The sequence below is a fragment of the Chroicocephalus ridibundus genome, chromosome 3 (assembly GCF_963924245.1).
Source record: "Chroicocephalus ridibundus chromosome 3, bChrRid1.1, whole genome shotgun sequence".
Classification (NCBI taxonomy): domain Eukaryota; kingdom Metazoa; phylum Chordata; class Aves; order Charadriiformes; family Laridae; genus Chroicocephalus; species Chroicocephalus ridibundus.
In genome coordinates, this window is record NC_086286.1 from 62,439,713 (window position 1) to 62,466,532 (window position 26,820).

Here is a 26,820-nt window from a genome sequence, read left to right on the forward strand (position 1 = left end):
TAACAGCATCACAGAAAGAAGCTCCTCTTCCCCCAAAACCCAGGTCGTTATCTGGAGCAGCACACTGTGCATTATTATTCTTTAAATTACTGGGAGGATCTTTTTCTGTTAAAGAGATTTATAATCCATCACTCTTTGCCAAAGCCAAACTGCTTATTATTTCTCAGGGCTGTACTTACCCACCAAGGCCAAGCACTGGGGTGGGGGAAGAGAAGAAGAGGAGGCCTTTCTCAACTATTCCAATAGTTTCACAAGACTGACAGAGTGAGATCCACCTATACCAGTTATTCCACTTTACGTTCTCAACAGGTCAAAGTTGATAATTCTTCACTAAAATAACTCTGAAAACATGTTTGTAAGTGTTGAAAAAGCAACATTCACAGGTAGCTATATTTCAGTTTTCCACGGAAATCAAACCCCTGCCATTTACCCTAGTACTTAAGGTCAATGAACACCGTGGCCCTTAACTGGCTTTTACTCTTCCAGTAGTGTGGAAGGGAGCATATGTAGACAGGTAGTTTTGCAGTAGCATTTGAATGATTTTTGTGTTTTGTTTTTTTTTTTTAATGAACAACAAAAAAGTTACCCACCAGCTTCCACGCACTGAAAGAAGTAGGGAGAAGACTAGTCTCAGTATAATCTGGCTACACAGAAGACTCACAGAACTTGCAAAGAATCGCAGATTTAAGCATAGGGCTACCTACTTTTCTAGAAAGAAAAAAAAAAAAAAGACTCTGCACTTGTAAAATCCTTGTCTTTCTCCACGTTAGATACCACCATAAGCCCTTTATTTATGCTGCACAGAAAACCAGACAGCTCTAAATAGACCCTAAATACTAAGGCTCATTTTGCATCTAGAATATCTGCAGCTTTCTCCTTCCCAAAGACTACTTTATTTTGAGATGAAACAGCATTAGTTGTTCGTATGCAGTATCCAGGAATCCATACTAGATATACTTACTGGTGCCTTCTTGTCAATAGGCTTTATAACAAACTTCTTGTCATTGAAAGAGATGTTTCTGATTTCACTCCAGGGGAACCCAATCTTTGGAGTCAGCCTGGACAGAAGAGAAATATTTTTAAGAGATGCTGCAATAAACATTTTTCCCCCCCACACACTGCTTCTAACAACAGACTCAGTGGGATGCAACACTTCACACAGCTCTCCCAACAGAGAGAAGACAGGAGTTGAACCACAAACCCACAGGGAGTAGAAAAAGAAGCCCAGTCACCTCCCTTACAGAGTCTCTTCTCATTTTGGTCAGCCACGCTACTGACCTTTGGCTATGCAACAGGAATGGTCTCTACCGAAGCCACAAACCTGCTTTAAGTTCACTTTGAAGTGAGGGCCTAAAATCCACAGAATGCAGACTTTAGGTATATGTGCTGTGCTTCCTGGAGGCTTCTCTTACATCATGGGAGGCAAAAGCCAAAGTAACTCAGCTGCTCCCACCGTCTAGCAGCCACAGAGAAGTCTACCCTGCCATGTTACAGCTAGCCCAGTTACCGCCACGCTGCCTTCACTTCTGAAATGCTGGGCAGGCACGAACACAATTGGTAAAAGCAGATTTCTAATTTTTTTTTTCCCCCTCCCCTAGATTATAGGCGAGGCTAATAACAGAGAGCCCTGTTCTTTCCTTCCATGCAAACTGCTCTTTCAGCCCACCCCGCAAGTCCCCAAGCAGAACTTCACATGTTGGTCGTGCAACGAGCTGCACCACGTGGGCTCTCTCCTGTTGGAGACGGACTCCTTAAGAAGCAAAGGGCGAGACTCAGACTCCCAGCTCCTCCTCACTGCCTAGGAGCTCAGGTCAGTTTGTTTCTTTAAAATTACTTCTTTAAGCTTCACTAATCATTTGAGATTTTCCTCTCCTTTAATTTCTCCAGAGTCTTGCATATAAAAAGCATCAAGTTATTCCCGAGATCAAATGTTTCCAAGCCATTCCAGTACATACCCTTACATACCTGCCCATACTCTGCAGCAAGTTCTGATATTACAAGGACTTGCACATTTGACTGTAATTCCTTTAATTCCCCCCCAACCCAATATTTCAAGTTTTATGTTTAATATCACATTATTATTCTTTTATCTTATCAAGGAAGGGTATATTCTCTACAGACAGCAGTTACTGATTAAGAATTGTGTCTTACATAAATGATAATCATAGAATGGTTTAGGTTGGTAGGGACCTTAAAGATCAACGTCTTGTTATTATTTAACCCTTCCAATATATGTGTGTCTGACAAACACTGAAGTGCTAACCATTATTTCTAGCAAACGGTTTGAAGACACAAGTATTTCATGTTTAGCACTTAGAGAAACGTCTATCATCACAGTGAACCGCTCAAACTTTGTAAGAATCCTTTGTATGGAGCTCATTGGTTAAGGAAGGAAACTGGAAATTTTGGAGGAATTTGACTCATTGTCACAGAGATTGAAAGCTACTGCATAGCATGATTTTGCTGGGCCCAAGCATAAAAAACCCCACTTCATTTAAAATCAGACATCAAGAATAAAATACATCCTATGCAGAATTTAGCATTCCCTAACCTTTAACTCATCTGCAAGATTAAGCAACAGTGTGTGCATAACATTAAGTAAGAACTATAAAGAAAATTATTTGATTAGACTAAGATTAATTAAATACTCCAGCCTCTGTCATATTAACCCTAGATAATACAGCAGGACAGACAAGTAAAATAATTCACTTATTAATAAGTTCCATTGCCGACTCTGCTCTTTAATGCAGGAAAAAAAAGCTTGAAAATACCTAGAAGTGAGACGCCGCCATACACTGCAGCACAGAGGTTTGCAGATCTATAGCATGGTCTCATTTTCCTCAGGTTGAACTTCAACAATGAAGCCTTTGCTTTTTCACCTTTGCCCCTGTCCCCAAATTTTGCACGTACAAACCAGAGGCGAGGTACACGTTACTATTTTTCTAGTCCCCGTATCTGCTCAAAAGACTTAATTACAGAGTAGCAAGAATTACAGCAGAAACATGCAGTTTATTCCAGCACTGTATTTGTTTTGCAAACGCTCTTGATAGTTCTTTACAGTCAATGGCTATATTCTGTCTGCTTCTGCAGCTCGAAAAACCTGTTTGTGTGACCATGGTTACATAGCAAGACTAGTCGTTCAAGACCGAAGTATTACATGAGCGAAACTACTTTTCTTTCAAGTGACACTCCTTGTTTTCTGGGTGACAGCACATATTAGCATTGCAGAAAAGACTGTATTTCTCTTTGCCATCTTAACAGAAGCTCCGGAGAGTTCCAATTAACATTTGGGTTGCATTCAAAGCTTTTTGGAAGCAAAGACGTAGAACATGTGAAGTGCCTTCTGTATTACACTGATAGTCTCATAGATTCGTGACATGAAACTGAGACTTAGAATGTAGGGGAAAAAATAATTTAAAAAAAAAAAAGCATTCTAAGACAGCAACCTTCATCTAAAAAATGTCTGGTTTAACTCCCCTTCAATCTTTCAGTTGTGGAGTATTAGAAGAGACTAGCAGGCTTAGACACAGCTGTTCTCACCTTCCTTCTGTGTTTATTTATAGATGTAGTCTATCATTTCCCACCTAATAATGGCTCTGCCTTTACCAGAAGGGCTGATTAAAACTATGCATACCTCAGCAAGACATCATTTCAGTCCTCGTTCACGATAAATATACAGGTTCACTCCTTCCTGGGTTTTGGGTGTTATCCAGCTTTGGTTTCGTGTCCACCCCATAATCTGTCTTTTTCAAAACCAGGCAGCTGTACGCACATCTATCATTCACTTCACTATAGGAATGGCCTTAGATGTCCAAACACTCTGCAGGTATGTTAGCCTATCTAGGTTCTTGTATTGTATCCACTGCTGGCATACCTGGCAACTTGACTCAAGGAAAAGCTCCGTAAACTCCTGAGTTCAGGGTTCAGCTCTACAACTGTGCCCGATTTGCCAGATGCCATTGTACAACTGACATCTCTTTTTATACAGTAGGTAGCATTAGCAGGTTAGGCTACAAAGGTCAGGAAAGCCATGAAGGCATAAACGATGTGGAAGTTCACTTCCTAGCGCAGTTCTACCTACTGGTCAAAAACTGTAATACAAACAAGCTCTAAACTTTGCCCTGATCCTGTAAATGAGAAATGTCCTTTGGGTCCCACACCAGCCCTCGTTCTGGGAGATCAGAATAGAAAACAAAAAGCCTTACTTATCATCCTTTTCATAGATGTTGAGCCCCAAGGCATCAACCCCCAGCCAAAGGTCAGTTCCTTTCTTATTCTTGATTTCAAAGTAGTTAATTCCATACATTTCCAGGTCTTGAGCAATCTTCAGGTATTCCAGCATGGCATTCTCTCTGGTCGAGACAGGAAGGAGAGCAGATGTTAGCTTCTCATTTATCTAACTAACTATCTCAGAAAGCACAAAGCCCTCAGAAGAAACAATTAACTTCCTAAACACACACATCAAATACAGGGTTTAAAACTGAACATTCGTCATTTGGGACTCACTATAGAAGTTATGATATTACACCTATGAACAAACACACACAGAGTACTCCCATTTCCCGAGCCCTAATATTTCCGGACAGAAAATTAGCAACATTCATCTCTCTTGGCATTCATCCTTGTCTCAAGGTACAGTCAGCAGGAAAGGTGTAGTATCTGAACTTTCCTCACCTGCCAACGCAAATCTTCAATGAACATAAGGTTAGACATACACCTTTACTTTCACCCTGCTACTCAGTCGTCACTGATACGCTATGCCTCGTTCCAGGATCCTCAGGAAGCCATGCAAGACACCATTCTCAGCACAAGTGCAAATATCCTACTGAGTTTTACCATGCAATTTGATCTTGGACTAGAAAACATACATGAAGAGTTCCCACACACAGGCAACTCTTGCAGTCTATTTCAAAAGCACGTTGTAGAACCGCAAGCTTAAGGCAATCAACCAGTAAAAAAGTGACCAGCCTAAGGACCAATACAAAACACTTACTTGACCATGCCACTGTGTTCAGCATGCCACACCTGGATACGTTCTTCCCACTGCTCTCTGGAGAGTTTGTGCTGGTCCATCACCCTACACAAGGAAAGAGAAATTAGGAAGATTAGACTTTGTGTTTTGCAGTATCCATTGATGTTGATCTTCGCTATAGCTGACTGAAAAATTAGTCCTGCACATGAAGCCTTACTGAAACCAAGAGGAAGATCCTACTCAGCCCAAAAATGTACGCTGTGAAGCAGAGCAATTCAGAGTGAACAAAACCCCTCCACAAAGCCTTTCTGGTCACTGACCCAGCGACATGAGAGGCCTAAGCAGAACACTGGAAAAGAATCACATACACACTGTAGATATTACAGGGTTAAAACAAAGCAAAAGTGTCATTCCTGGAATTAGACACTGCTGCAGCGTATCATCAGGAAGAGTAAACAGAAGCCATTTGTCTGATAACTTACACTTATCCTGTGATTAGTCCATCCTGGGGATGGACTAAATAGCCTCAAGACACACACTGTCCAGATACAAGATTTTTAGGACTGTACGTCAGGATTAAGGACGCACAACCCAACATTCTCCAGGGATGACACATTCTTGACTGAATGCCGCTCTTTTCTTCTTATAGAGGAGACATTCATATTGCCAGTTACCAGCATGCTCTCGGTGAAACTCTTTGTATTTAAGTAGAATGCAAATTCTTGACTGTTAAACAAACAAACAAACAAAAAAACCCGAAAAAATGGGAGATTGCATCAACCAACTCTTTCACCTTTGGGGAATCAGACGCTCTGAATTGAGGTATCCAGGCTTGTGCACATCTTTATTGTAATCTCCAAATTTGGCCTGCACCGCATAGGAGCCAAGAAGTACTGCTGTTTCAGGAGGACAGTAGATCTCATCGCTGAGGATCCCTTCCTTCACCTGCAGGAAGAAGAGCTTCTGCGTGATGTCCTGGATCAGCTCTTCAGACACATCCTCTGGGAAGAACTTGGCACGAAATCTGAACTGGAGGGGATTCTCCTTTCTGATTTCTTGAGCAGAAACCTGACGACAGAGGTGACACCACAACTGATCAGGGTTGCAAACAACAGAATATATTGCCTTTACACAGAAAAAAGGATTTGGGGCATTTGCCTTAAGAGGTGAGTGACTGGCAACTCATTACTGGAATTCCTTAATTCTGGCTGCTTGCTGGTATGAGAAAACAGGGGGGGATGCATTATGTTTTACAACTAATCCAGTAAAATTCTGTTTGCACAGCAAGCCTTCATCACTGGAGAATGATTTACCATGCTGTATCAGATGGCAAACCCCATCCAGTATTGTATGCATTTGACAGAGAACAGCCCCCTGACATTTAACAGGTGTGTCACTGACTGTCCCATCAAGAAAAACAGTTCCTACCATCATAAGAATTGCAACTCCACAAACAAGAGCACATCTGAGGCATCCGCACACTGTTACAACTGCCCGGCCTTGAAGTGCAACTGCCCAGCCCTAATTAGTGCAACAACTGATCTTCCACAAACAGAGACTAAAACCATCACTAGCCAAGATGCTCCTCCAGTCACAGCAAGAATAGCTGCTTGCACCCAACACAGTACAATATCAAGCTGCTGCTGTACATCTGACAAATGCCATAAAGCTTTCTACAATTTACACAGAAAGACAGGGCAAACTTCCACCAGGTCACACCTCACCCAAACAGTTCTCATGGAGGTCTGAAAGTTTTCTCTAAAAATAATCCTGAGTTATGAGAATTAAGGAACAATCAACAACAGGTACAAGGTATATAAAGTTGCAACCAATAACAAACACATCAAGAATAATGTAAACTTTAACCTTCGTTCAGCAATTAGCCCGAAGTCTGTTACCTTTTTATCAAGCTTCAGCCAAGTCTGGAATCCCTTGTTGTCCACATACTGAAGACCAAAGTACCACACTTCTCGCAAACCTATGGTTTTAACCACCTGAAACAGAAAAGTCAAGAAAAAGAAGTTATTGTAGGTAACAGTTCACTTGAGGTCCAGGTATCCTCTCAAGTCCCATATCACCTGCAGGTACAGGCAACAGCCTAAATTTACTCATCTGGCATTTCTTAATTTCACCTTGTAGACAAAGATATACAGCTGCTGTAGTAGACGACAGCAACGGCATAGGCTAAGCTACTTGTCCCACCCAGTTCCTAGGAGAAAATGATTCTGGGCAAACAGAGAGACAGACAAAAGGGGCAAGTGACAGGCCACCAACTGCTTGACTGGCACACTGGCAGCAGGCAGGGCTTCTGCTCGCTTGTATCTACTGGTCCTTAAAACTGTACTTGGTGAAGCTGATAAGTTACTTCTTTCACCAATGCTTACGGTAAGATGGTCTGTAATGGTGTTAGTACTAACTACAAGTAGTTAGCAGTACTAATGACTCAAGTGACCTTGTCTGTCAGTCACCAAAGATTATTTGACTGGAGGAAGCAGCTGAGGAATGCTTCACACAGCTGCTGCAGTAAGCTCCCCATATGGTTTTGAGAATTAAAACAAGCTGCAAGTATTCTCAGTCAAGGGTATTCTTTTTTTAAACTCACACAAAGGCTCGTTTTGAAGGAAAAAAAATACATGGATGGCCCAACATTAGGACAAATTTAATTTCATATATTATAAATACTGACCAGATGAAAGATCCAGAAGCACCATCTGTTGATTGGATGGCACACTTACTAGTGAAAATAGTCCTGATGGGACACATTCCTTTTTGTCAGGGAGGAAATAGTCTAACAAGTTCCTGACCTCCTCCTACTCTTGACCACTTGTTCTTTTAACCCAGTAGTTTGCTGCCAGCCCATCTACCTGTAAAGCTGTGCTCTAGACAGAGCCGAGATCTAGAAAGATCCACTACGTACATATCTGGATCACTTCCTTGATGTTATTTGCAGAGTAGCCCCTCAAAAAGTGATGCAGGCATCATCATAGAGAGCTGAACTGAGTGGAAGACAAGAGCTTTTTAAAACTACTTTGCAAGTTAGGAAAGCATGACAGGCTCAAGAGGGTGTAGCTACATGTGCTTCAACAAGTCTAAGATCTCAACCAAGGATCCGTTTCGCCCTCACCATTGCTGGAGACATTGCTGGAGACACTCTGACTAAAGAGCAGACTTGAGACAGACAATGATTTTAGGACACTTAATGAGTTTTTGCTGTAGTTTCCCTTAAATTTTCATACTGGTGAGCTAGAAGCCAGTCTGTACCTGTAAGCAAGAGCCTCCTGGATTTGTTAAGGTAGATAGGGAAAAATGCACCATTCTGATTAGCACACTGAGAATTACTGTTTCCTGTGACATCATTGAATAGGCAATCTACAAAGTTTAGTGATATAAGCAGAACAAGAAAATTGCATAGTAATATGAAAAATGTAACTAAGTAAACATAATTTTTAAGGATAAAGAGGTCAGTGCCTACTAGTTGAGGAAATGGGATAGCTTCACAGCTAGACATGGTGGGCTGTATTCAGTAGGCTATGGTTTATATATTCTACTTCAGCAGGGCCGTAAGTAACTAGTTATCACTAATTAGAGTTTACCTTAGGAAAAAACCCAACCCAACAAACAAAAAACCCCAAACCCCACAATATTTTTTAAAAATACCTGAGGTCTGAAAAATACTTCAGCCTTTACTTGACTAAAATTCCTTTCACCTCCTCCCCCAAAGTGTCTTGTTTCACCACAGACAAGTTTTCTGGCAGCTACATGTATTTTTAGAAGGGTCAGAACTGGGCTTTACTCAATCCTAGCAGAAAAGCAGGGGTATGTTGAGTGTGGTGCTTCCTGTTGCACAAAAAAGTGTTGCAACTTTGTTAAAATAAAGAGTTACATAAATCAAGCAGTTATCAGGTCATTATTGCTGACTGTCTCTTACAACTGAAAAAATACATTTTTTCCATAAATCAAGTTAGAAAGCTTGCAGAAGTTATGACCCCCAAGTTCTTCCCAAAACCTAAAGGCAGGGAAGGAGAAAGTATTAAGCTAAACGTCACAATTTGGCCATTTGGGTCCCACACCGGCCCTTGCTCTGGGCTGAGGACATGAATGTTTTAGTCTGTATTCTGGAAGTGGTTTGTAAACTTCTTCCATAGCAAAACAAGGAAGAAATAAGAACCAAGGCATTCTGTTCAAGATGGGAGACACCTCCCCCACCTCCTCAAATGCATGAGACAGCAAATCTTAAGTCTGGCCACTCTACCCAGAAATGCATTCACCCACAGAAACTGCCAGTGACACTCTCTCCTCCATTTGAACCTCTTTCTCGTGGCCAGGACAGCACACGACCGCCTGGGAGGTACTCCAGCCCAGCTGCAGAGCCCACTGTGTTGGCTCTCGGGACACCTCGGACCGTTCTGGTGTAAACTCTGCAGAGGTCTGGCTTGAGTGGAGCTGAACTCAATATTCACAGGTTTCTATTACCTTCCCCTTTCTATAAAAGGCAGTTATAATCCACCTTACGCGCACGATAGATTTATGCTAGCAAAGCCTAAAGCACAAAGGCACTGCCAGAGTAGTTTTGCTAGCTGACAGGAGGCAAAGAAATCATCTTGTGGTTTTTAAAAATAGCCTGCTTCGTCAACACCCTTTCCCCCCCACCCCCCAGTGGTTCTGCAGTTCAAGTCGGGCCACTCCCCATACCTGCAAAAACTTGTTGCCCCCATAGGCTTTATCTGAGCGTAAACTCCATTCGAGATAAGGGCCTAGTACAAGGCTTGCACAGCAGAAGTGAAGAGACGATGCCAGAACGGTTGCAACTAAACACATGGTCTTCATCTTCCCTGTTTTTCTGCTGCACGCTTCTGCCTTAGCCTTCTCTCGGTGTGCAGAAGTGCACTCTAAGGTATGGGCTACAGACAAGAACTTCCAATCACAGGTTTTAAACTAGAGCCATAGGATGTAAGGAGCAAATCTTCATGAGGTGATATTCTATCCCAACAGTGCAATAAGTGCTGCAACAAGCAGTCTTCACAAGTTCAAAACTACATAGACAGCAAGCTAGAACTATCTTGGATCTGAAGCATCCTGACTTTTTCCATGTTCTCAGGATTTTCTGCTTCTCAGCTGAGGTCAAGAAAGTAGTTTCTCTTCTGCCAGAGATGACTGACTGTTAACAGATGTAAACATTAGTGGATACATGGTGGGGAAAAAAAGAGTCCTTATTGAATCCTTGTCACAAGGAACACAGGACATACTTACACTGTCTGATCTAAGGCATTGCTTTTTAAAAAAGTGGCTTTTAGTCATTTGGATTTTTGTATCCTCAGAGACAAAACACGAGTTCTCTGTTTTGAGTTCACATGAAACGGGCTGGGGGAGGAAATTACCCTGATGCAAGGGTGGTCAGCAGTGAATGGGAAGTCAAATGCTGGTTCCATAAAAATGCAGGTTTCATATGCACTTCACCAAATTTCCAGTCAATGAATACTTGAAGTTTATCCCACATCAGTAATAAACAAAAGGAATTAAAGCTATATTTAATGCTAAACACAATTTGTAGTTCTCTATTTTGTACTGCAAAGTTCTGCGGTGTTTATAATTTGGTTTCCTCCTTTCACTCCCTCCAAGAACCCACCAAATATTTGGGGTTTTTTTTTTTCCTGTTTGTTAGGGTTTTGGGCTTTTGTGGGCATTTTTGTTTAGTTGGTTAGTTGTTTTTTGGAAAAGTTGCCATAAGGCCTAGCAAGTTCTAGCTAACTCAGCGTAACAAGAAATTGTACCAACAGAACTTAGAAGGAATGGACACTGTTTAGCTGGTTCTGCCTACTTGAGTTAAAGCTCAACCACCCTTTGCTATGAAGGCTAGTGGGGGACAAGGGGAGAATTGCAAAGGAATTGCTATAACACTTTGTAAACAACTTATTGTGTGTAACTGAAGTCTGCCTAGATCAATTCTTAGTTTTCAGAGTTCCAGCAGGAATAGCCAGAGCAAGCTCCTTTTTTTTTTTTTTTTAAATTCCAGAACAACAAGTTAAATTTGTCTGCTGAAATATTGGCCTTGTTTTAGTTTTATAAGAGCAAGCTTCTTAAAAGAATAATAAAGTTTTACAAAGCGGTGTTTATTTATTTTAGTTGTCTTTATCTGACCTTTGTAGGTCCATCTCCAAACAGACCTCTATATTGTTAATGCAGCAGCAGGAAGAATAACAGTAAGGGAGGAGAGTCTTGGCTACTCATGCCCTCCGGTTCCCCGGGAACTCCCGGAGGAAGGCTGGACAAGTCTCTGCTCCATCTTGCTGCGCAAGGGCTTCTTACAAGGCATGTTGCTATAGTTGCTGCATGGAGATCACAAACTTTTCTGGTTTTTCAGTTGTTTGGCAAACTCAAACACCTGTGGCAAGTGGCTGCCTCCAACCCCGCTTCTGAATGAATGCAGCTATGCCTATAGAGCTGATTCTGAAGAGGTTTGGGGTTTTTTTTGCACAGGGATAACACTTCGAATTTAGAATTTCAGAAATTAATAAGAGCTAAGCTGTATTTCAAAGCAAAAGGTGCATTTTTACACGCTACCTATGCTGTCTAGACATTTTAGATCCCTTATGACATTTCATCACCCAACACTGCTAGGAAGACAGGTTTCACTGGAACAAAAAACATACCTGCAAGGATTTTTGCTTTTTTCTTTTACTGTGATGGAATTTAAAGATCTTAGTTCAGACCAGGGCCCGTTGATTAAGAGGTGGAGAGAAGAAAGAAAGGTAGATTTGGAATCCAGTCTTAAGAAAACACTATAGTCTGCAATGTACTCCAAACTTAAACAAGAGCCCACACCAACCCTTCACTGACCTGGTCAAACAGCTGTTTGCCTGTAGTGTTTGGCTGGATGGCAAACTCCAGCTCTGCATCCATAGTAACCACTCGAACATTGATCTAGGGAGAAAAACAAAAAGCATTGTTTAAGATGTATTTAAAGCTATTTCTCAGCGTTAACACAGTACTTTATGTACAATACAGTCTCCACGCTTTGATGCACTACCGTAACCTCTGTAATATACACACTTAAGGCCCAATTAGATTTGCGTTATCACACCACGAAACTTAATTGGGGCACTGACTTTGCTGTCTTATCCAGATTGCTCTACAGGTTTTCCTACTCAACACAGGATTGGACTGAGCTTCTGGTTTAACGGCAAGGCATTTCAGAGTTGACTGTTTTCAGGCCTAAACCCCCTTGGAGTAAGAGCACTTGTGAGTGCACAGCATAGCTGCCTGCAGGCCATCCCTTGGATTACGAAAGGCCCTAATGACTAAATTAAATTTAAGACTTATAATTTAACTTCCATTTATATTAGAGCTGGAATTAATCTGAGGTTTTAAAGGCAAAAGGCTGCAGATTATTCTTATGAAGCAATCAGCATTAACCCAATAAACGTTCATTCTTTCCCTCATAATAATCTACTCAGCACACAAAAACGGCAGCTACGGGAACCGAATGATAATATAGGGCAAGAGTTCACTAAGCTATTGCTGTTAGTGAAGAAACAGCATAACCAGATTTACTGCAATGGCAGCAGTAGGCTGCAAGACAGAGGTTACTATTGTATGCAGAAGGCAGTGACTAGAAAAAGTCTATTAGCAGTTAATCAGGAGGCAAAAGCAGCAACTAAGCTTCCAGGGAATAGCATAAGGGCTGGCAAAATGGCAAATCAGGGAAGGATTATCTCCAACTGTTCCAACTACAGGAGACTGTATTGCTTGCAATATTATACTATGTCTCAAAAAAAAAAAAAAACCAAACCACAAAACAAACCAAAAAACCAAACTACCACCCCAAACACAAATTAAAAACAAAATAAAAAAACCCCCCAAATTGTATGATTGGGTAGTGTAGTTCTACTAACAAGTTAGATTTGTAGCTTGGTATTTTAAAGGAAAAAGAAGAAAAAGTGGACACATAAAAAATACAAGGCCAGACAACGGGTAAGCTACACACAGATAAGATTTCATGACATTTTCCCAACATTTTACAAATGTCACATTACGGAAAGCCAGAGCTAACAGCCCAGGAGAGCCTGCTACAGCTGCGGCACTGGTGCCCAGCGCAGAGGCACACATTTGAAGAAACAAAAGGAAGGAGCAGAAGAGGAACAGAATCACTCACTATAAAACCTTGACATTGCAACAGTTCCCAGGCACTCAATAAAGTATATTTAAAATCTAGGCTAAGTGTCAGGTAAAGCAATGTTACAGTTAACACAGAACTGTGAATAAAACAAGTTGCCTCAGCTAAGTTTCGTCCAATGTATTAGAAAATTTTGTGTTCTTTTTAGTAAGACATGAAGGCATCAAGTGTCTTCAAACATTTATAGAGACGGTTGTTTTTCCTGCTCCCTCCCAGATGACAGAGGACCCTCCCACAGAAAGATGACTGAAGGCAGTTTCCAAGACATGGAACCCCAGAACTGAACCAGAGAAGATGACTGCTCAGGTGCCTTGTCACTTTCAAGCTACATTTATGAAGCATTGTCCTTTAAATTAGGATTTAAAAAAAAAAAATAATAATCTAAAAGCAACAAGAAAGAACAAGCAAGAAATGTTTTCTAAGAGCTCCTTTTCCCAGCTGTAGCATTTGGGATCCATAATGGAAGTAAGCTTAAGGCTTTCTTCCTGTGCCTTAAGAACCAAAGGTTTCCCAAACGCTGCTTCCAGTGTAGGAAGGGAGGATTAGTTCAGATACCACATTATCAGGAACAGCAAGACTGCAATTTGAAGATGTGACCTTAAAAAGCTCCTGTTGCTTAATCCCTCTCAACAATAAATCCCTAATCATATTCTAATCCCTTTCTACCCCCTTCAAGAAAACACATGCTCGTAATCCGCAGTTTTGTATTGTGCAAGTTATTTAGTACTTCTGGCTGAAGCACCACAGTGGGTGTGTAAAATAAATATCACTTTACAAGAAAGGATGTGCTTCCCACTCCTTACCAGAAAACCTGGAGGATGTTGGCTGAGCGCAGAATTCCTGTCACTACCGGTACATTCATCTTTTACCCCATCTCATTAGTGGTTATTTGCTAGTAAAAAAGGTAAAGTCCCTAGTCTAGGGGAATACCCTGTATTACTGAAACCCTGAAAGCCCCTCCTGGATACAGTCGCCTTCCTAAAAGATCAGCTATACAGTGAGCTATTTAGTGCTAAAGCCATCTACCTGCTACATCTTTTATTTCAGTATTAAGACCAAAAATTTAAGTCATCTGCTTTCCACTTCAGTCATTTAAAGCAATAAGCATGCAGGAACATGACTGCTTGGTTACCCAAAAAGCTTTCAAGGACACTTGGGCTGTGTGGTGAAGGTTAATTTCTGTGTTCTTAAGGGCCTGAACAACCAGCGGGACAAAGAGGAACTCCCTGGTGTGCCCTCAGACAAGCTGCTAGCCACATGACAGGCAGAGTAAGAAGAGACAGGGCCTCAAGCAGTTGTCACCTCAATGTGTTGATGACTGCCTGGGAAAATCCTTTGAGTCTCCTTCCTGCCATATTAAGTCCTCTTGCTTCTCATCTCCAAACCTTAGCCTTGACTTCAAGATGAACATAATGGTTTTAACAGTGCTTCTAAATGGATGTCCTACAACCACTCCACACAAGCTTTTAGCCACAGAGAAGCTGGTAGCAAAGCAAACAGAGCTTAACCCACTTGAAGCCCTGGTTTAGACACTCTGAAGAAACCTTGGTGTCTGTTAGGCTGAGAGACGATCAGTTTGGCGTTCAGCTCAGACCACATGAAACTCCCCATGGCGCCAAGATGATTAAATCAAAACCCAAGGTGCTAAACTATTCAAGATATTGTTGGGGAGGAAAACAGGGAACAACTCAGGCTAATTTCTGAACAACAGAAGAGCAAAACACAGTTACGACAACTTGTGAAAGTGAAGTCCTGCTTACCCTGTGTAGACAAGGCAGGTCATTTGCAAGATCCCTACCAAACCCTGGCAGTACCCCAGGATGAAACTGAAGCCATAACCAAAAAGAAAGCAGTTTTTAATTGTTTCAGAACACAAGGTGCACGGAGGGGGGATAACACACGGCTGTTATACATGAAATATGGGTTTTTAAATGCACACAGCACGCTTCCCTCTCAATAGGCCAATGCCGTAACACTTTATGATTACACTTTTATGTCTGAGCCTAACATACTTAAAATGAATGACAAATAGGGCCTTAGAAGATTTGCTTGTGTCTACAAAAACATTACAGAACACAAGGTGCTCCTCTTCCCTTCTCTCAGGATGCATAAAATTGCTAGCAAATTTGATCCAGAGGGGAAAAATGCTGTGGAAAAGGCAATGCCATTTGCATTTAAAGGAAAAAGAGCTCCATGAATTGTAACAGACAACAGAAACCGAACAACTTACTACACCAAATGCTGAGCACTAATTCCATGGCTTCAGACTGTTCAGAGTGGACTGTAACGTGTTACCTACATTTCCAACAAGACAGCGGAAGTAAGATGAAAGATGGAGCTGGAGAGAATTCAGAATATAGTTTAAATAATCATAACACTATGGAAAGTTTCTGTACTAGGAGTTACAGTAGTTAGAATGGGATCTTCCTTGCTTTAGCAATGCCCTCAAGTCATGCCTTTGTTCTTACTTTTTTGTTGTTAAGACAGCATCTCTTCTAATGCTAAGTCAGTAGATCAATCTATGGGACACTGCAGCCTTTCAGAGACTGTGCACTATATGGTATCTAACTTTGAAAATGAAAGTGCCATTTGAAAAACATTCAGAAAACGTTGTCTCTTAAGGACGTAACACATTGCCAACCTACTGAGTGGCAACATCTTCTCTGTGTAAGATCCAAGACCTAGATAGGAACCCAAGATGACATTGCCTCTTCAACCACTTCATCTCACAAATGCACAGTTTCCAGGCGTGTTGTACACTCTGGGTGCACAGGTAGGTTTTTTTGCTAAAGTCTGATTCTTGAGCTACAGCCTGTTGGTCCAGAATCTGTCTGTGGTTGCAGGCAACATATTATCTTTGAAGTTAACCATCATCCTCCTCCTGATATCGCAGCTCCACTGCAAAACATCCTACACAGGAGGGGAAGAGGAAGGCAGAACAGGAAAAAACCCCCACAGCCCTCACACACAGTAAGCCATCAAGGATATTTGACATCCTGATGCATGAAATCCAATACTCCTTAAGTTCACTTGCATAATAAAATGGTTTAGTGAAATCATGAAGTTGTGCAAGTCATTTAGAATACCATACAATTTATTTCCAGTGAATACATAAGATAAAGGGTAGTAAATACCAACTTTTACCCGCATATGCAAGACAAACCAGTACTCAACATGCTGCATATCATTATTATTATGCAGCTGTAAATGCCTCAGACAATGCTCAGGAATGTTTTCTTCCTCCTTCCAAGGAGGGATAAAGACCAGAGTCTCTTAAATAGCAGGTTTACAAGTGCAAATGCTGGAGAAGTATCTTTCCAAGTGGTGGCAATTAGCAGTATCATAGTGGAGAAACCTCCCAGATAGGCGTGCCTTCTTTCTTCAGTCACTGGATGTCTGGAAATCCCAGGCAAGCAGCTGGAACACGTAAGCAGATCAACCACATAGCACAGAGGGGATAAAGGGCTTTGAAGCACTGTACCTGCACAGCACATATGGTGAAAAACAGCATGCAGACCTGTTAAGGTTTCTTGCACATAAGCAAACTGACCATATATCACATGGACATGCTTGTGTCTCCAACTCTGGAGACATTCAAAACCCACCTGGACATGTTCCTGTGTAACCTGCTCTAGGTGACCCTGCTCTGGCAGGGGGGTTGGACTAGATGATCTCCAGAGGTCCCTTCCAACCCTATGATTCTATGATTGTGGTGAAGGAATATGTCATTCTTAACAACAACAAAGAAAAAACGGTAGTATTAAGAATACTACTAAGAAAGCAGTAGTATCAAGCTTGCATTCTCACTTCCACAGGTCTACTCTGCCACAACACAAGCAATAACTACTATTGTACTTGTAATAAATAACAGACAACTTTTTTGCCCTGAGTTGCAATGCATCTGCATGGACAAAGTAATCTCATTTCAACCTTAGCAACCAGACCTGTTCATAGATGCGTGTAGTGATTAGATATCTCTGGTAACAGGGAGAGCAATTTCACATAGCAGCATCAGATGAGCACTGAAACTGCTCTCTATTCTTCTACTTTCCATGCATTAGTGTTCGTTGGTTCCAGGCCCACCAATAAAGAAAGATATTGTGCTAATTGATGGAGTAACTGTAGTCCCAGCTCCTGGAAACTATTTTGGAAAATTTTCAACCTTGATTAGGAAAAAAAAAAAATTAATCCTAGAGGCTCCAGAGCTCAGAGCTGACCTACTAACACATCAGCGTCTACATTTCTCTATCCTCAAGTTACTTCAGTCAACAGCTAATGGTTCAGAGACTGGAGAGGAGAGGGCAACTCTGGGAAGTAAGCAGCACAGATAACCCAAGCAACTGGAGAGATATTAATTCAATTTAATATATTATTCTTTAGTACTCATGAACACTTATGTGTCAAGAACACAGCACCTAGAGCCAGTTGTTTCTTCTCCGATAGAATAACCTGCCTGATGAATCAAACCCCATCTAGTAATATAATTTATGTGGTCCCATATGACATAGACTAGGTCTCTGACCTCAGACAAATCTGAGCCACATGAAATTACAACTGAATGACAAGTTGTACACCAAAATTCTCCATAGCTTCCGTCAAAGCAAGAGACAATGTCATTAATATCAAGGAAATTATCAATTCTATTCACCACTGCAGGATTGCCAAAGCACAATTTCCATCTCAGTTGGGCTCAGCACCTTCATCTTGTTGGAACTACTGTTGGGAAATGTATTCTGACCTTCTCATGGCAGGACAAGGTCTTGAAAGAGGGATATGAGTGTGGTGGGGTAGAGGGAATAAGAAAACGCAGTTAAGTATTCTCCCAGTCCTGGAAGATGGAATGCACTTTAAGTTCACAAAGAGCACCTAGTCAAGAACGAAAAAGAAACCCTTTAGGAGGACAGGGTTGGAATGCAAAGATCTTGGTAGGTCTGAGAAATAGTTACAGGTGTTACACTTGGAGAGGTGAGAACGGAGAAGAAGCAGACAAAGAGATGAACAAATTACAGGCTTGCAAACAATGGGGTACAGCAGGACTGCAGACAAGGATGTGGCCTATTATAATCCCCACAAAAATACCACGTTTCCTTGTGTGATGCTATTGCATAGGAGGAAAAATTACATTCTTGAGTGTATTTGTCACCGGAAGCATTACAGAAGGTGACTACTCTGTTCTGCTTGCCTGATGACTTGCCAGTTGGAATGCTGTCACCCAAATTTGAATGCTTATTTTGGAAGGGAGCAAATTAATCAAGGAAAGTCTGCACTAATCTGCAGATCACGTGGTTTTGAGTTGGTTGCAGGGTTTTTTTGGGTTCTTTTTTGTTTCAACCTGGAGTTGATTTCTTAGCATGACGCTGGTCTCTTCCAAATGGGAGCTGTCTGAAGCATGAAGGGTTTATGGAGAAGACAGCAACTTTTAAATGCACACAGAGGAAAACACCAAAAAGCCCTCTTATTTTGCAGGCTGGGTAACAGGAAAAGAAACAATAATTGCTGGAGTGGTAAGATATTGGGATACTAAATAACCACTTCCATGAGGCCTTCAGACAACATGGGTTCATGTCCCCCCCAGTGCTACATTTTTGTGATTTAAAGGATCTCCAAGAAGCTAAAATGAGAAGGCAAATGACAAACCTGCAATTTCTCTTCTGTGGGAGGGAGAGTCTGATTCCTATGACAGTGGGAAAGAGACGTACAGCACAAAACTGAAGAAAGCCTTTCAGTAGGATCCACACGCTCCTCCCCTGCTCCCATGCCAGAATCTTTTCTGCACTACCTGTGCAACACCTAACATTTCAGAGAGGGCACTGGCAGCACAGCAAAACAGTCCCAAGAGTTCCCTTCCACACTGCAAAGCACACAGTTTGCTAATAAGGGAGAAAACAGCCTCATCAGTTCACAAAACATGAGTAGGGGACGGTCTTATTGGCATCCACTTGACTGACAAGGCAAGCTCATTGCACCGATTTAACCACCCAAGTTTCTCAGCATACCGTGTTAAATCAGAGAGACCGGACTGTGAACTGAAGGACACGTTCCATTTCAAATCTCATTGTGTTAAACATTGCTTCCTCATTGCAAATAAATGGGAACATTAAGTCACGTCCCACTGGAATTCCTCCGAGTCTATGAAGCAGAGTTAGGTACTGCTGCATTTGCAACAGGTAAAATTAGAGTTGAATAGGCTAGTCTTTGTTCCTTAAGACCTTGCTCACCTTCCCATGAGAGGGGGAAATACCACTGAGGGTAAATAAAGGTGTATATAATAAGCTAGAAAGCTAGTACTTACTTTAGAATTCTCCAGCATGGTTGTAGCCTTAACTACTAGTCAGCTTTAATGCAACAGCTTGTACAACCATTTTATTTTTTTTTTGTAGTAATCCTCAGTATTTAAGGAGCAATAACTATACTAGCTATACTTCACTGAATTTTTTTAAATTTACTCAAGAGAAAAGGAGACCAGGTATTTGCGGCTCCCATGCAAGGTGAAAAAGCTTTACAATTTCTGTGGAAGTTTTTCTGAAGAGAGGAAAAAGTACTTTGAGGGGAAGCCAAGAATAATTTTGACATGAAATCTGAAAGCTAGAGACTCTTTTGATGAAGTTGGTGGGAGGGTGCTCACATGGGCAGGAAAACCTTGAATACCCAGACCTGGGGAATCATCCAGAAATTCCAGTTTTAGCAAAGCAGGTTGAATTTTCAGAACAAACTTCCCCCTCCCTGCCAGCATACACAAACAGATCACAAAAAAGCCAACGCATTGAGTTTGGTTTTGCAGCCAGGTCACTTGACTCTTCTTTGTGATATAGCATGAAACCTTCCTTATAATTAAACATGAAGCTAATCCTAGAACATAAATCCAAACTTTTTCAGTTTATCTGTGCAAAAGATGCCATACTAAATTACATGCCTATCTCAGTTTCCTTAACCAAAGCCTGATATATCTTCTGTCAGCATATAACAACTGCATAGCATCTGCGTGAAAAGCTTTGAAGCAGCCATGGCTGTAATTCACTTCTTTATCTTAGCTCAAGCAACAATGCTCTGCGTGCCAGAAGATCATGAAGATTTCATGCAGGTGTGGCAAGCGTGCATGACATCGCATCTCTGACAGCCCTGGTTCCCAAATGCCTAGGCCTCAGACAGACTTCCAGCATTCTCCACCACTGGCCAGCTCTGTAAAGTTAACATTAGTTGCTCAGTGAAACCATAAAACCAAGCAGGTACTCTTCCCAGAGAAAAACCTTTCTCTATCCAGAGTTAACTGTCCCAGTTAGGGACAGTTGAAAAACTGAGACAGAGACCTTTTAAAGATTTTACAATTCAAATTGTTTAAAATCTTAAATTACCTAGGGACAGCCCTACGTTCTGACAAGACATAAAGCAATGCAGTTTGAGCCTGAAAAGCCCCAAGACATTGCCCTTTAACAAAGCCCCACATACCCGGGGAGCACAGATGTTTTTCATGCAAAACATTTTCTCAAGATCTGTAGGAACGGTTTACTCTGAACACAAGACACGGCTAGGAAGCAGTAATAGGGTTTATGGCACTCTCTTGATATGCATTAACTTTCACTTTAAAGACTCTCTGACACTGTATAATGCTCTATTAACACTGTCGGAATACCTGTGTTTTTCAAGGAAGGAACACACAGCCAGTGACAGCAGGCTCAGCACAGCACTGCTGCTTGGATGAGCCATTTGCCCTCAGCTGACATTAGAATGGATTTAGGAACACAGACTGCAGCAAGAATAGGTCCTTTGTACCTAAAGGATAAATACAGAGGGAAGCTGCAGGCCACGGGATCAAACTCCTTCATACACAGACTGTTTTATCATGACAGCTGTTGCATCTAATTAAACATAATGAAGTTGCAAGACTAAGGCTTTACACATGAGGTTTAAAGAACGCCTCACAACCAATCCTCAACTAAGTTTTACCTCAAGAAGTCACCGAGAGTCCAGAGCAAATCAGACCATCTTTTGTGCTCTTCTATCAGAAACATCAGTGTGGGGCCAAGTGCAAATAATATAGAGGTTTAAGATTGCAAGTTTTATTATAGTTTCAAAGTCTTTTAAACAAGTTAACATCTCCAATATTTATAAGTCAGCTACATAAACTAATATGATCCTTCTGCAATCCCCACAAGGGAAAATAAAAAAAAAATAATTGAGTATCTTATACTCTCGGTCCAGAACACAAACATCGTTTCATACCTCTGCCTGACTTTCTCATTCAGAAATGAAAGGTATGCAACAATCTATGCAAAAGCTGAACCTCACAGTACCAAGTCACAACAAAACAGAGGCAGGGTCTGAAGACATGAATATTCTAAATAAAAGCTATAATAGCCTCAGAGCTTTGCCTGAATACGAGCACCAATACCAGTGCCTTATACTCCAATGCTTATGCAGATGCAGAGGTTCTAGAGAGCACTAGCAGATACTCACTTGGAGACCAGGCAACACCACAACCTGTGAACGCACAGCTCTCAACACTTTCAGTAGACCCTGCATGAACAGTACTAGCACAAGGTACAATGAAGATTCTTCTGAGGTAGAAAACTGGCACGTTATGTTGAAGCAGGCTGGGCTGTGTGAACACAAGGAGAATCTACGACTTACGCTCTCACAGGATTATGCCTTCAGAGTTTAAAGGGGACCAAGAACCAAATGTTGGAGAAATGGTCTCAACAACTGTGCTCTTCCCAAATGCAGACATTACAGGATGCAAAACAGTATTTTTCATCAGATGTAAACTGGAAGAAGCTTGAGGATGTTTAAAGGCACGGAATAATTTCCATGCAAGGATCAACTAAGCTGGTTAGGACTTCTCGGTTTGAAAGAAAGTTAACTGAGGCTAGGATGTAAGAGCATATAAATTAATGAGTTATATGAACAGCATGGACAAGGACCATGTGTTCACTGCTCTATTGATAGAATAACTACAGAGCACCAACACTCTGAACAAGAGAAAAGTTTTTCAAATAATGCTGTAGCAAGGAGTTTCGTTGATAACTTTCCAAACAACGTGAAGGTTATCTAGGACAGCCTTTGTTAAAGCATGCTGTGGATGCTGGAGTTCACATGGTTTCAAGGGGAGACTGGACAAGTTCACAGAAATCCATTTAGTAACTCATTATATAGGAATTTTCAGACTCCAGGACCTCAGCAGCTCAAAGGAAAGCAATGCTGTGTATCTTTGAAATACTCTTCCTCAAACATCAGCTTTTGGCCGACATCAGAGGCATACTATTAGGCTACAGGGGCTTTCTGCCTGACCTGGCAAGGCCAGCCATGTTCTTATAGAAGTCAAAGCGTAGAAGGAACAAAAACTGCCTTTACTTAAGGAGAAATAGCAGTGTAGCAAGTCACACAAGGCCCAGTAATGATGTGTGTTCATTCTGCATTCTAGTTATGAATCCATTTGTTAAAGAGGGATTTATTGATCCAATACCCCACCCTTCTGTTTTACCTGTTCTGTAATCAGCTCTTTCATTTTACTCCATGGACTTCAGTGGAACATAGCACATGGCATTTGCAAAATTTATGAGTGGAATTATGTGATGTGATCACCTCCTATAGCTTGATAACCTGATCTATGTCCAACACACTACAACGCTCACACCTCCCAACAAGGTACTTCAAACAGTATGCAATGGGCGCTATTTGCTCCCAGATAAAGGGAGGTCATTGCAAGTCCTGGAACGTCACCTAAGCACAAGGAAATTGCTCTTGAGAAGTTATAGATTGCACAGGAAAAGCGATTGGAAGGATTGACAAAATACCCCTTCCTGACTCCTAAAACAGCTGGAGGGCTTCTGAGTTTCATACTCTTCACAGGCCCTTCACTTTATAAGTGTGATGGCAAACAAACATGCCCCCGTGATTCCCAAAGTGTACCCAGAGCACAGCGGGGACAGAAAAAGTAACTTCCAAAAGTTTGCCTGCATGGCTGTATGAGTTTTTAAGGGCAAAGTTATTCTCTCCCACACTGACATCACCAAATATCAATTATGCAAATCCACCCACCAATTCACACCACATACTTTGTGCACCAGAAACTTTCTATAAACACTTCTCTCTACAAAGACAAAAAGTTAAGCAAACTAAGCTTTCACGATTAAAGTGTATTCAGGTAGGTGTTAAAGAATAACTTTAGCTCCCACAAAGAACTCTGAAGCCCAGATCCTACAGTACAGACTTTGAAGTCCTCTACTAGGCTACTCGGGTTAAACTCAGGCACCCTGGTACAAATGCGAAATTCTTTCATCTCTGCTGCTTCGGGTAGCAGGCAGCTCGTAGATCTGCTCTATATGTACAGAACGGTGGACCTGGCAGAACCGAGAAGCTCTGTACCCGTTTCATAAGCCTTCTCAAGATTCATCAACTGCATGTTTGCTCGCATCCCTTTCTTTCACACATTCCACACTGAGGTTTGAACAACCACAGCAAACAAGGACAGAGAGGAAGAGATGGTGATAGCGATGCCTGAGTTTTACCCAATAGCTAGAGCACCTGCTCATGAAAATGGGAAGGAGAAGCAAACACACAATAACCCGCTCTCAAACTGGGCAATTCCATACTCCCTTCTCAAAACTAGCAGGAGGCCACAGGCCTTGTATAGGGGTGCCAGCACCTCTTCTGCCGAGCTTACACAACAGGTAGTCAAATACAAGTCCTTGGTCATCAAGCAACAGTTTCACTTGCTCACTCAGTCAGATGAGAGTCCTGCATGCTAATTCTTAGACTTTTACTTTGACAGCTGATAGTATCAGGTGCTCATCAGTCCCAGCTGAGAATATGGCTGCTACTCATGCTCTCTCAAAGATGAGAGCAGAGGCAGGGAAGGCAGGTGATTTTTCCTTACTATGAAGTAGGAACTAGAAAGAGAACCAAATCTGGATCTGAACAAATGAGTAATATAGGGGCAATACGGTTAGCTGTTATACTGAGCTGAACATTGTTTCCAGACTCACATAGCAGCAATTTTCTCCCTTTCCTAGGGGGAAAAGATCCTGTACAGTGCCAGTGAAAGCCAAGGACTTCAGTTGCTTCTGCAAAGAGCTATACATCTCAGCTCACAGGCTAAATGTTATCTAATGCTGAAACCAGGCTTCAAAGCAAGCACACAACGCAGCTAAAACACATTACTTAACACAGAGTGCTGTGTGGTTCAGTGATCTTAAGCAGCACTGCCTTCCTTCAAGGTCAATTGAGTGATTATGGGATTTACAGTGCACATAAAGCCCTTTGGACACAGAGTGACAAACAAGAACAACACTGATGTGGGAATCTTCAGTGGTCATCAAGAATTCTTATTCTCAAAAAGTCCTGACGTATCGCAGGTTGTTTTTTTCACGGACAGAGGAAGACTGTGGGCCGAGGGAGAGCGAAGAACAGTAAGGCTTATCTCCCCCCCCACCCCCCCCGCTCTTTAAGAAGGCTAAGAAATTCTTTAAGTAGTGACTAACATAACAGTTAACACCCTTGATTTCTCTGCAGCAGTTAACATCCCAGAACAAACTGCCCTCAGAAATGCTTACTCAGCTCATGCAGTAATTCAGATTTTTGGCACAATTGTGAGCTCATTCTCTTGTAACTTTAGTCATCTGTGAACTACTCCCTAAATTTACTATTAATAGAATCCTCCACCTTCCTTTTGCAGCTATGAGTGGGAGTTCTTATATTTGGTAAATTAAAGCTTCCTAACATTGCCATTTTGCACCGGAGTATACACCTCCTGGTATCAGTTAAGTACGCCATACACCATATTATCTGATGTACTGGAATTGGTGCTTACAAGGAAAGGGTAAGATTTTATTCCTGACTAAATCTATAGCTATCCATAAGCTAAGAGTATTTTAATTAATTACGAGCACTTAAGGATACAAAAATAAATAATTTTTATTTCAGCCCAGTTATATCTACTGTGAAGAACTTGGAGATAAAACTATGTGTAGTCAGCAGATACACATTCAAGAATAAATTGGGAAGGTCTAGGAACAATTATTATTATTATTTGTATTTAGAATAAATTCCTGTCACTGCACTTGCGTCTCTTGGGCTGGCTTATCATAAACTTGTTTAATTTTAATACCATAATCTGTTAACAGACAGCTAAAGGTTAGGCAGAAGACCTGCATGCTGTCTTCAAGTTCTTTTTTTTCAGAATTAATGTATATTCAACATCAAACAGGTATGGAGGACTTGTCTAACCACTTAACGCTTAGCTCACACTAGCACATTATTACAACGCAGGGCTGGGAAAAACCTTTTGAGTCATCAGTTCCAGCTCCTCACTCCCACAGGCAGCAGCATTAAATCGTGTCCTTGTCAAACTATCTTAAGGGATGCAAGGTCTTGTAATAGTCTCCTAATAAGACCAACAAGCAGGGGAAAAAAACAAACCCACCACACACACAACTGCTCTAATGTTTAAAAGTCCCTTAAACCACAAGTTCTGCTTAAAGCAGTTCCTCCTCTTTGGCATTTAAACCCCTTACATTTTATACAGGTGAAGGAAGAGGTAACTTGTTTAATTCTACCAGGCTAAAGTAGCCAGGCACTTCCTCATCATGAGGTGGCTTTCTGCCTCTAGCCAACCCAAACCCCTTCTCTAGGTTCTGCTTTGAATTTGACTCTCATGTATTCAAGGAAAGATCTCACTAGCACTTTCAATTAATGCTTTCCATTAGAGAAACACTATGCATTGCAGATGACACAGGCAACAAAACAGTCACCTTACCACTGATTAATCTATATACTTCTATCCTATATAGTTAGAGACCTTCTTCCACCCGTCTAAGTTTAACTATTGCAATGGGACCTTATTATCCCAGTCCTTCAATCCCCTTTATACGGCCACTCTCTGCATCAATAATACTTCCCCCTCAACAGCATGGTATAAGCAGATTTCATTAGTATGCTCAGCTTTCTGACCACAGGCCACTAGTAAAGGTATTAAAAAAAAATGGTGCCTCTTGAGATTATCCACTCTTTAGCACGAGAAGCTGTTAGATTGCATTTACTGCTGTACTTTCTTTACACAGTTTTATATACCTGCACACAAGTATTAAAAGTTCTTGTGTGACAATACATCAAATGCTCTACTGCAAAGCTGACTTCATTTCTTGTGAAGCTTTAAGTTTTTTCCACCAACTGGAAACAAAAAATCCACTTTTGATAATGTAACAGAGAATGCTGGCAGGTCAGATCAAATTAACAGGTCTATAGACCAGAGATCACATTTCCTTCTCCTTCTGTAAGTAATGCTCATTAGCCCAGAGCCATGCTGTTCTAGCCACAATTTATTAGATTGGTTTGTTTTGCAAAAGGATGTAATTCTGCTAAAACACCAACCATTCAATGAGTCAAACAGAAATAAACTAGTAACACACATCTAGGGAAAACACAGAGAGCACACAGACACTCCATCAATAAAAAGATGCAAGGCTGAGCAAATAAGTTTATTTGGCATTTCACTTGTCTTCAAATAACACAGCAAGATTTGGACAAGATGACATCTCTTGCATTTCCTTACATAATAATTCACCACCTATGAAACTTAACGAACCTCTGTACAGACTAGATAAAAAGTTATGCATCTGAACTGCTGATGAACTCCCAGCCATAAACCCTTACGCACCAGGTACAAAAAGTTATATATTTA

The 26,820-nt window shown here is 41.3% G+C and overlaps 1 protein-coding gene across 2 annotated transcripts in view; it reads right to left on the reverse strand.

Moving 5' to 3' along the window:
- Positions 1-26,820, reverse strand: part of EZR (ezrin) — a 37,860-nt gene that overhangs the window by 7,851 nt on the left and 3,189 nt on the right. The window contains exons 2-7 of one of the 2 annotated variants that reach the window (XM_063329418.1): positions 11,810-11,893; positions 6,871-6,966; positions 5,766-6,040; positions 4,994-5,077; positions 4,206-4,352; positions 962-1,058 (exon numbers count right to left, since the gene is read on the reverse strand). In XM_063329418.1, the coding sequence (XP_063185488.1) occupies positions 962-1,058; positions 4,206-4,352; positions 4,994-5,077; positions 5,766-6,040; positions 6,871-6,966; positions 11,810-11,893 (783 nt within the window). Of the gene's footprint in view, positions 1-961; positions 1,059-4,205; positions 4,353-4,993; positions 5,078-5,765; positions 6,041-6,870; positions 6,967-11,809; positions 11,894-26,820 lie in introns of those variants that run through there. The other variant, XM_063329420.1, reaches the window with a different exon arrangement.